This window comes from Aquarana catesbeiana, linkage group LG03 (genome assembly GCF_042186555.1).
Source record: "Aquarana catesbeiana isolate 2022-GZ linkage group LG03, ASM4218655v1, whole genome shotgun sequence".
Classification (NCBI taxonomy): domain Eukaryota; kingdom Metazoa; phylum Chordata; class Amphibia; order Anura; family Ranidae; genus Aquarana; species Aquarana catesbeiana.
Genome location: NC_133326.1, coordinates 308383741 through 308395815, shown reverse-complemented (window position 1 = coordinate 308395815; position 12075 = coordinate 308383741). Strand labels below are relative to the sequence as shown.

At 36.9% G+C, this 12075-nt stretch overlaps 1 protein-coding gene across 1 annotated transcript in view; it reads left to right on the top strand.

The window, feature by feature from the left end:
- LOC141133958 (dynein axonemal heavy chain 3-like) overlaps positions 1-12075 on the top strand; it is a 3453856-nt gene that overhangs the window by 423115 nt on the left and 3018666 nt on the right. The window contains exons 14-17 of the mRNA XM_073623563.1: positions 5570-5774; positions 9691-9894; positions 10880-11010; positions 11695-11890. Of these exons, the coding sequence (XP_073479664.1) occupies positions 5570-5774; positions 9691-9894; positions 10880-11010; positions 11695-11890 (736 nt within the window). The remainder of the gene's footprint in view (positions 1-5569; positions 5775-9690; positions 9895-10879; positions 11011-11694; positions 11891-12075) is intronic.

Genomic DNA, 12075 nt, shown 5'->3' with positions numbered 1-12075 from the left:
AAGGAGAGAGAATATCTGGTTGGCATACTGCTGCCCCCAAATTTTGCAATTTTAGGCTAGGGGCATAAAGGTGATCTGGCTGTTTTACTTAAAACAGAATTATACTCACCTTCACTATAGCTAAGTGAGGTCTACAAGCTCCCTCACTGACAGCTACATCACTGCCCAGTATTCTTCAAGGTTCAGGATCTTTTACTACCTTGATTGGTCATACTGGAATGCCTCCATAACTCCCATCACCAGGAAGATGCCAGGATCATAAATTTGAACTGGGCATGTCAACAGACAAGTATTAATCTTTTATTACAGAATAGACATGGTGGGGTTGATTTACTAAAACTGGAGAATGTAAAATCTGGTGCAATTCTACATTGCAACCAGGTTCAGCTTCCAGATTTTTTTGTCAAAGCTTAACTCAACAAGCTGAAGTTGGAGGGCTACCATGCACAGCTGCACCAGTATTTGCACTCTCCCGTTTTAGTAAATCAACCCCAGTATGTCTCTTCTGCAAGCAATAGAAAAATCTGCTTGGTTGCTATTTTTTGTTTCTGTGTATATATCCCTTTTAACTGCTGTAGAGAATAGTGAAGACACCGGCCTAGTTATGTTATCTGCCATGGCTGTATCTACTTCAGGACTGGATGGTCAAATTTAGAAACTATTTTGGCAGGTACAAACACTCCCAAAATGCATTTGCCTGGAGTTCAGCTTTAAGTAAGTTCCAATTAGGTCACATTTTATTTATATTCTTCTATGATCATATTTGATTTATTTTCAACTTTACAGAACCAATGGCTATATTTATAGTGGCTATTCATACTCTACTATCACACAAACAAGTTCAGATGTCATATTAGAACAAGACAGGCTAAGGCTGGGGAGAGAGTTTTAAAGAGGCAATTTGCTCACTCTTCATCAGTACACCTAGAGTCAATCACTAGAAGAGTAGAAAAACCTGTCACCACTATTTGCTAACTGTGTAATGTTATTAGTAGACACAAAGTGGGTGGAATGAACTATAACAAAGTTGCATCAGACAGTGCCAGGACAGCAGAGTTAGTTTACACTGGAAGTCCTGTCAGCAGCTTGGAACATTTTATGACATACAGGAATATGTTACTGAGAGTGGGCAACATGTGTTGTAGGTTGTGTACCAACCCGAGCAACCCCTAGGTCATGACCTAAGTCAGCTGGAAGTAACAGTAAATAATACGGGTTTCTAATCCTTATCATAGAAGAGGCCTTTCCCTAAATTATTTTTTAATCACTTCTACTTCTTTTGTTATGATATTTCTTCCACTATTATCATTTCTTTATACTGATGTACTGTGTGAAATATAGTCTATAAGGATTGTACATTACATAATGTACCTAAGAGTTACTTGCTCTTGTGTTTAGGTATTGGGTCCTATTTAAATGCAGATGTCTCAGTAGATGCTTAGTTGTATTGAGGAAATGAGTAAGAGTAGACTTTTGGGAATCCGATTCTAAACCAAGCTATTTAGTCCATTAGAAGAATGTATTCTTTAGACAAGCTTCCTGTAGAGTTCAGTATTGAGTAGCAGGTGTATGATTCCGAAGTGCCTTTACAAGTGGATCAGCAGGGCCTCACTGCCATGTGTTCGCAAGAGACAGCTCATCTGTTTAATCCTTATGTTTTAGTCAACCTTCCTTATTATACAGACAGAGCTTCTGATGCTCAGCTGGATTTTGACTCTCAGAATGAATTGATAGGATACTTTGATCTTGGCCATGTATTGCATCTGTTTCATCTTTCATCTTAATGTATGATCTTTCCAACCCCAGCTATTGCTTCTTTTTAGCAAACTCTATCAATGTTGCTTTGTTCTTTGCTTTGGCAGTCCCTAACTGGCCAGTAAACCTAATTAACAAAATACACTAGTGATAAGCAAATAGAAAAAGAATTATAGGAAAGTTGGCTACATATAGAATATGGTATGTAGTTGTTTTGATGTAAAATCTTGACAAAAGTGGAAATTATAGAAAAAACAACCCATTTACAAATTTTAGGTATGAAAGGGTGTCTAGAGGTTAACATTCCTTCTATTATACATGGGATCACAAGATATAAACCAAATGAGCACAAGGAACAGATTAAAAACATCCTGGTCTTAAAGATAGAACTAATTAATTATAGCTACTCAAGAATTACTTCTTGATGCAGGAATTCTAGTGTTTCGGTACTTTCATTTTAGACCATACCAAGCTAGCAATGAGATTGATGAAACAGATTGCCTTACAATCATAGTTTATGTTGTTATGATCCTCAGGCAAAGGATAACTTAAATTGAGAAGTTTATCAGGAAAATCTTTGATTTATTTTGCTTTATTTCTTTCCACCATTCATTATCAATAGCGCCAGTTCGTTCTTAAGTCTTATTACTTTTCTTCAGGAATTAGATGAACAGTGATAGCATTGATGGGCTTTTTATCATTGTTTGGGACTTAATAAGCTGGGATCTAAACATTTTACTTTTATTTTCACACTATTAACTTGCATTTTTCTTAAGGTAAAACCATTCAACCACTTGCCGACCAGCCGCCGTCATTACACTGCGGCAGGTCAGCACGATGCTGCGAACAGTCGTAGCTATATGTCAGTCCCTTTAAGCGGGAAATCAGGTGTGCATGCATGCCCACTACACAGTGGGGGTGCCGATGCCCATGACCGGTGGTCATCGAGCGACTGCAGGCACAAGAGGCAGAACAGGAACGTGTGTGTAAACACACACATCCCAGTTCTGTGAGGAGAGAAGATTGTGAGTTCCTACGAGCTGGGAACCATGATCTCTCATCTTCTATAGGCAGTCCCATCCCCCACAGTTAGAACACACACATAGAGAACACAGTTAACCCCTTGATCGCCCCCTAGTGTTAACCCCTTTCCTGACAGTGACATTTATACAGTAATCAGTGCATTTTTATAGCACTGATCACTGTAAAATTGTCAATCGACCCAAAAATGTGTCAAAAGTGTCCGATGTGTCCGCCATAATGTTGCAGTTTCGATAAAAATCACAGATCACCCCCATTACTAGTAAAAAAAATAATAATAATAAAAATGCCATAAATCTATCCCCTATATTGTAGACGCTATAACTTTTGCGAAAACCAATCAATATACGCTTTTTGCGATTTTTATGACCAAAAATATGTAGAATAATACATATCAGCCTAAACTTAGGAAAAAATTAGCTTTTTTAAAAAAATGGGGCTATTTAGTACAGAAAAAAAGTACAAAATATTGTGTTTTTTTCAAAATTGTCATTTTTTTGTTTATAGCACAAAAAATAAAAACCGCAAGGATGATCAAATACCACCAAAAGAAAGCTCTATTTGTGGGAAAAAAAGGACGTCAATTTTGTTTGGGTACAGCATCGCACATCCGTGCAAATGTCAGTTAAAGCGACGCAGTGCCATATCTCAAAAAATGGCCTGGTCATTGAGCAGCCAATTCTACCAGGGCTGAAGTGGTTAAACAACTTGTACAATACAGTCTACTAGATTTTCTTAAATACACTGTTGTGTATACTGTATTGTCCCCGTACAGTATATATCAAAAAGATAGTAAGAAAGGTGTATGGGTGCAATAATAACAAAAGTTTCAAATCTGTGCCATCCCAGTTAACTATTTGTATAAAAACTGAAATGAAAGGGTACTCATAAATATGAATCAATCCACACATCAAAGTCTGTTAAACATCCCTTTGATTATGACAAATTCTTAAAAATTAATAAAATTGTTGCTATGTACTGTAAAAGAAAATGCATATTATACATATTACAACTGTACAAAATAATACCATTTAACACCCCTAGTTTAATTCATAATCCCTATACATAAACACTGTCAATTCCATTATTGGTATGTATTAAAACTCACTCCATGTGGGAGTCCAATCCTCATCAGTTATATCCAAGCTCACAATCTAGAGAGAACATAAGTTGGGTTATATCAAAGACAATACATGTTTCTTAGACATGTTTCTTGGTCTATAATAAATATAATTCCACTGAAATGTCACAAACACTTCTTGAGATCATTTGGAAAAGACTTCTAGTGGCTTTGATTATTGATAAAATAGATTAAATGGCCTCAAGTAATAATGACATTTACTCAGCGATGATTCGCAAATTTTTGGGAGGTCTTTAGAACATCACACAAAGTGATGACTTACATATAAACAATATAATGCATTAAAAAATGTAAACATTGGAAGTACTACAATACTCACATTACTTATCCAGTAATTTCTAAACTGAGTAGCTACCAATGCAATTTTCAGATGCTAACAGTGCCTACTTTAACCGCTATTACTTATTGAAACTAGGCTTTTCTTAGAAGACTCTTTAAAAGGCCTCTGGGCAAGGTTAATACCCTGGGCCTCCAAATTTCTAGAACTGGAGGAGAGGCAGAGCAATTGGTCATATTTTTGTTAACAGTTTCCCAATCTTATAAAAGACTTCTTAGCTATCTTACCACATGGCATTACATATCTTACCCATTTCATCACAGTTTAGATGTATATCATTTGTATGCAGCAGGAATCTTCAAACTATGGCCCTCCAGCTGTTGCAGAACTACACATCCCATGAGGCATTGTAAAACTCTGACATTCACAGACATGACTAGACATGATGGGAATTGTAGTTCCTGAACAACTGGAGGGCCGTAGTTTGAAGACCCCTGGTATACAGCATATTCTCAATGAAATACATAGAACAGAGTTACAAACATTATCACAGATAGTAAAGCTGTTACTAGTACAACTGTAATGCCGCGTACACATGAGTGGACTTTTCGACCAGACTGGTCCGACGGACTATCCGACGGACTTTCGACGGACTTCCAACGGACTTTCAGAACGAATGGACTTGCCTACACACAATCACACCAAAGCCCGACGGATTCATATGTGATCACGTACGACCTGACTAAAATAAGGAAGTTGATAGCCAGTAGCCAATAGCTGCCCTAGTATCGTTTTTTGTCCGTCAGACTAGCATACAGACGAGCTGACTTTTTGATAGGAACTGGGTTCCGCTGTAAAGATTGTGTCAGATGTGTCAGATTTTCGACCGAAAAAGTCAGCTGCAGGTCCGATAAAGCCCACACACGGTTGAATTGTCTGCCAGACTCGGTCCGTCGGACCAGTCCGGTCGAAAAGTCAGTTCGTGTGTACGCGGCATAAGAGCAGTCTGAAATAAAATGTATGTCTATTGTAAACAATGAAAAAAGCTTAGTTTAACCAAAGGCTGATCCTTAAGAATTGTATCTATTGGTATGATATAAAAGAGACATACTACTGTCATTTATGCATCTATTTGAAAACCATATGTTTCCATGTAAGCTTATATGAAAGCACCTTTAAATTGTAGGTTACTTTACTGCAAAAAAAACATTGCACGTTGAATGCTGCACTGAATTGAAAACAAAATGCCTACTATCAGAATGCCTTGTATAGTCCTCCCTAATGTGGTTTTATTATTTTTATATGTTAACTGTTCTTTTATTTATCTAGCAATGAATGTTATTTGTGTGCTTTAGATATGCCAAGGTGTACAAACCTTTTCTACAAATGCTCTCTTCTCAAACTGAAAAGCGTCTTCAAACACTTGCTCAAAAAGACATCAGTCTTAAAGTCTATGCCAGGGAACTTGACAGAATGAAAGAACTGGCATCAGATGTTGCTTTGTTGCCAGTATTTGTGCCCATGAACATGATGCTGATGGATTGCTCTGAAATTAACCAGGTACATTATTTTATTGCTATACTTCCAGACATCATCACAATGTACATAGTGGGGTTGATTTACTAAAGAAAAAAAAAACAGAGTTGGTCGCTTTGCGAGGGAAGTTTAATTTTGCAAGTAAATTTGCTTAGTGAAAGAGGGGAAATTCTGCAGGCTTCCATCATCTACTTATGACCAAAAATGCTGTTTTTTTTTTAGTTTCGCTAGCACATGATTGGGCATTCTTTACAAATTAAAACTTCACCAGATTCAGTAAGCTCTGGGGCTAATTCCTTTGTAAAACACAACTTCCCTTGCACAATAGACCACTTATTTGTCTTTTAATTGTTGTGGGTTTATGATCTTAAATGTTAAACAATCAGATTTTTTTCTTACTAGTTTTTAATAGTTTTGGTCCATTAAAAGTATTTAATAACCCATTGTACTTTATGTTTTATTAAAAAATTATTTGCCTGGACATTTACATGATAACCAGTAAGGTTAGAGAGAAAAATCAACAGATATTCCCAATGAAGTTTGTTTTCTTGATTAACTTGCATGATCAATTTATAGCCACATACACAGACAGGTGAAGGGATTGACCCATGTGTTAATTGAGGCTGAAAAAGCATACTGTATGTGCATAGGAAAATGCTTGGTAATAAATGCACGATCCACTGTAACAGCAACAGGTTTCAGTATTATTTAGCAGTTTTCTTATTGGGTCTCTCAGAAGACTACTACGGTTCTAAAAAGTTTAAAATATCTGCAAAGGTCTGTGCATTTAACACTTGTATATTAGACCTATCTGTTACTGGCTAGCAAATCCTTCAGTAGCCTATGTTCTGGTTACTCTTCCCTCCATTTTAACACACTTATACCTTTAAGGAGAGACAAAGAGCAGTTAAAGCATATCTAAAGCCCAAATCAAAATGCAACATATAGCAGTTTACCCGTCCTTGTGGCTGCTTGTGTTTCTTTTGTCGCACTGTTCCCTATTTTTAGTAATCCTGTGAATAACACACCTCCTCCCTTCATATCTATGCTTTTTTCACTGTATCCATTGTTGTCACACGGGCTACACTTCAAACATATCTGTCCTTGTTCATCTCCAATACATATTGGATTAATGGGACTTGTAGTTTACACAGTAAAGATAAGGTTTCTTTTATTTTCATTCAAAATTACATAGAGACTACATTTCTGGCAAGATCAACAAGTTTTGTATTTACTTGCTGAAAATGTATTTAGCCTTAAAAGAAAAAACAAATGCAGCTTCCTCATTCAAGGACTGGTGAGCTGCAATACATAAACTTTTTGTTTTTAGGTTCACCTTAAGTGTACTAACCTGTCCAGTATTGGGTATCAACAGTGTAGTAAAATCAGTACAAAAAAAGAAGACTCTGTTATGATATAAAGCAGTGTTAGAAAACTCTGATAAAGCAACCATTGTCTGACTCACATGCCACGTGTTAGTTCCAGACCAGTAACTTTTTATACTTTGGCTTTTGGCTTTGTGGCAAATTCCTTTTAAAATAAAGTATTTTAGTAATAACTCAAACTCTAATGCCCTGTACAAACGACTGGTTTTCCCGTTGGAATAAACTCTGAAGGTTTTTCCAACAGAGTTCCGACGAAATTCCGCTCAAGCTGTCTTGCAAACACACGGTCACACCAAATTCCGACCGTCCAGAATGCGGTGGCATACAACACGTATGACGGGACTAGAAAATGGAAGTTCAATAGCCAGTAGCCAATAGCTTCCCTCTCGTACTTGCTTCAGAGCATGCATAGTTTTTGGTACGTCAGAACAGCATACAGATGATTGGTTTTCCCTATAGGAATTGGTTCTGTCGGAAAAATTTAGAACGTGTTCTCTTTCTAGGTCCGTCAGAATTTTCGACGTAAAACGTCTGATGGGGCATACACATGATCGGAATATACAATGAAAAGCTCCCGTCAGGCTTTTTCTGTTGGACATTCTGTTGTGTGTACACAGCATAATAGTACAGAATCAACTATATGTATATAACACCGTTTGACAGATTTCACATAAACGGATAAATGTCTTATGTGAATGAATAATATTTTGCAGATGTATGAGCTACTCTGGTGGTTTACGTTACTATGGATTTTTAACTGACAGCATTACAGTAATTAAACAAATATGTACATTCACCTGAATTTGGATTTAATGTTAAGGTCAACTTCAAGTTTAGACTGGTGAGATGCAGAATACCAAGGAGAGTGTTTAGGATTGAGACATCTGTCCATCCTCTGTAGCAGTGCCTGGACCCATCAACTTCTTGCCTGATATGTGGTTGGGCCGCCACATGGTTTGACTAATTTGTTGTCTTACTTTATGGAAAAGCAAACTCTCAGTGCTGGATGTACAGAGCTTCTCCAGCACACAGTACATTTTTTGGGAGAAAGGAGCACTTATGTTTGCTTTGATACCCACAACAATGATGAGTTAGACATATACCTTGCCACTATTAGGCTAAACATACAGATAGAAAGTTGCATTTTGGACGTATATGTTTAATAACATTAGGTATCAGAGTTCTCACAACCCTGTGATTATTGCTTGTAGTAAATGACCATTCAGATGACTAAAAGGTTCTGGTATTTAATGCTGCCCAGTACTACAGCACACGCATTTGACTCTTCACTGCTGAAAAGTAATAAATGATTGCAATCTCTGCTACTGCAGTCTGAGCCTCTGATGCCCCTGTGGCACTAAACAATAGAAAAGTAGATCAAGGTAAAGGATTTGCTAGACAATGAGCCACTTGTCTTAGATATATACTTATATCACATCCCTTTATGGGTTTTTGTGTCACAGACAACCTTATAATGGAAAAAATGCAGTTTTTATTTTATTTACCATTTTCAGTTTCAGAATTCCTCCTACAATGTCACATCAGCCTGCAGTGTAAAAAAAAATGCTATTTACCCATGAGTTTTCTTTACAAGGTCTTGTGTAATATGATATTAATAATATGTAGATATATTCAGATTATTCTGAGACTAAGGGACAGAATAATTCATCGCAACCAATCAACTTCTTTTATGTATATGTGTGTGTATAAACATATTATATATATATATATATATATATATATATATATATATATATATATATATATATATCAGGATATCAGGCAGAACCCATTGCTATGCATTAAGCTGCATCATTAGAGCACCATAAAGAATAATATAATGGTTTTTCAGTATATTTCTATCATTGTAAACACTAATGACATTGCTAAATCATTTTAATGCATAAAAAAGCTATTTTAAAAAAGTCACTTCCCATAGAAGATGTACCTAGAGAAGACTTAGACACCCCTTAACGGCTTCCCTGAGCCTAATTAAGACTAATGTAGTGGAAAAAACTGTCTCTCGAGTGCCAGAGAGATAAAATCGCACATAGTTTTTCTGTCCCCAGAATGTGAAATACCAGGTTTATTTTTAAATAAAGGTATTTTGTTTGTGTAATGCACAATGCCTTTTTATAAGCTCTTATTTATAGTGCAGGTGAGGAAAGAAGATGCAGACTTTGCAGTTTTACATATGTTCAAGGGAGGAAACCTGGGTCCACAGTAATTGTTCCTGATATAGGGATGTGCTCTCAGTCCCAAATCAATCTTGTCACTCCTCAGAAAGCAATGAAAGATAATAAGTACTATTCACCTGATTGCCTTTTTGCTCCAAGACAGCTGGTGACGCTTGTCTTTCTGATAGCCAAGAGTCTCAGATCTAAGGCAGGGATAAAGAGGAGGTGGTAGCTGCCTGAATCTAAATGTGACAGTCGATGGTTGTGTAAAGGGTCAGGAGGGACAGAATCTGTGACACGTAGGGGAAAGGAGCAAAATTTATCTATGATTAGATGTCGCCTTGTCCGACTTTTTTTCTTCTCTCTTTTTTATTCCAGCAAATGATTGATCGTACCCACCAGCTGACTAATATCATAATTAATAAAGTTGCTTCAATGTCAATGACGTTTAATCGAAAAATTTGCTGGCAGTATGATGGCATTGTCACAAAAATATCTGCCATGGCTGCATCAACATCTGCTCTTGTGGAGCTACAAAACTACATTGACATACTAAAAAGCAAGGAGCTACCGGAGATTCAGGTATATTAAGTCCATTTATTTTTGGAGACTTCTTTATGTTTTCATTTAACTATAGAGATATTTTGAGTGATCTTTTACAGTTGTTTTCATTCAGTTTTTTCTATTTTGATTCTTTTTTTTTCCCCAAAAAATATTGGGTCTTGTTTTCTACCATCATTACAGATGTTGACATGCAGCACAAAAGTATCAGTCCTGTGCCTTATGTTTTTTTGGTTATTGTAAGAAAAAACAAAAAAAACCTGTCTCTTTTTAAATTTCCCATAATGCCTTTCATCAGTTAATTTAAGTGCACTTTTTTATTGCGCGCCTTATAGTTTTCTGTGCTCAGCCAAGCAGCTACTCTGCAGACGATGCTGTGAAAATGCTACAATGACACATGGTTAATGAGCATCACTGGTGACAGTGACTGAGAGAAAGCTTGTAGCATATATTAATAGTAATGCAACTAGCAGGGATTTGAAGGGTAAAATCACACTTTATTTATATATTGTCACATTTCTAGCAGTTGATAAGTCAATTTGGATTATAAATAGGATACTGTATGGAGGTGATCCCACACTTTCTAAGGTTATCAAGCCCATTATGGTGATGTTTAAGGTGTCCATTTATCTTGTGCTGCTTCTAATTTATCTTCTTTTATCGTGCCAGCATTTAGGTTTGTTTAGAAAACTGCTGGCCTGTTTTCTTCCACATCCCTCTTTATCTTGTGATAGGATTATGCTATCACAATATTTCTGCCATTTTAAAGATAGTGCTTTGACAGTATAGCCCAGAGAAGTCTATTACTAATCTTATGCAGAAGTGGGGGATGTTGATGCATATGGTCACAGTTCATTGTGCCTTTCCTAATGGGGCCATAAGTAGAGCTTTTACAATGTGTTAGGCATTAAAGCATGCCAATAAACCTTCAACAAGACCATTTACTTCTATCCTTCTGTGCTGGGGTCTTCAATGCAAATGCAGGTCTATTTCTTTCAATTTCTAGGAAAAACTGGCAGTGGCAGGGGAAAATCTGCTTTTCCTAATGGACTATGCATCCCTATCAAAAGAGGACATTATTCTTAACGGAAACACGTTTTCCTGGCCTCAGAGAATCATTCCTATCATTAACAGCAGGTAATGAATACCAGACAAACCATTTTTTTCTCATACTGAGTGTCACCAGGAATGTAATGAGGGGCTGCATACAACGAATCGGAATAAGAGGCGGATTGATGATGTCACCACAGCTTACACAGAAGATCAGTCTGCTAGGAAATGTCACTGTTGTTTTAACCTAAATCCAGTAATGTTTAATATAATTGAGGTTTAGCCCATTGTTATACATTCGCTGGGTGATGAATAGAATAGAAGGATTAGAGGCAAGTTAAGTCAGAATCACAGCTGATGTACAATTTTTTAAACAGGATTTTCCTCCAGAATTGTTGAAATGACCTTTTTAATATTTTTAGCGGAATTAATAATTTTTTTTGAAGTGTTAATGACAGCTAGAGATGGGGCATTAGCAATGCATAGTAAATGCAGAGCCCACACTCTTTTTTTTTTCTGCATTGGAAATGGGTAATAATACCAATCCTGCAGGTGATGAAAGCTTGAGCAGTTTTAGTGAAGATTAAATTTGACTGACCTTTATTAGGGTGATTAACCTCTCTGAAATTAAAAGCCAGCTCTAAATTATTCTGTCCAATTTAAATGTGAACGCAACGAAAAAAAAAAGTAGCATGCAAGTGGATTATATAAAAAGAAGATTCCATTTCTTCTCCCCCTTCTCTCTCATGTGCCTTGCAATCACTTTGTCAGTGAGACACGACTGCAGAGGGAGCATGATGGGGCTCTGGCAAGGCTCGCACAGTGGCAGAAGGATTTCACAAAGCGCTTGGTTGATGTACTTATTGAGGTGAAAGACTTCCAGAAGAAAGACCGGATGACTGAAGCTACTACTAATGTACAGAAGCTTGGCTCCATCAGCAGGAGAATACAGGACTTTATGGAAGAGGTATGCTGTCTTTAAGAATGTTGCTGCACTGGATGCTTTGATAGTAGCAATGCAGTACATTGTATTCTAGTGCAATTCCCCTGCTGCCTTCTCTATCTTATTGCCAGTGTCTGCTTTTTCATGTTTTAACCTGTTATGTTTGTCTGTGCAATGTTTATCTTTGAAGGTAGTGGCAATTGGATATT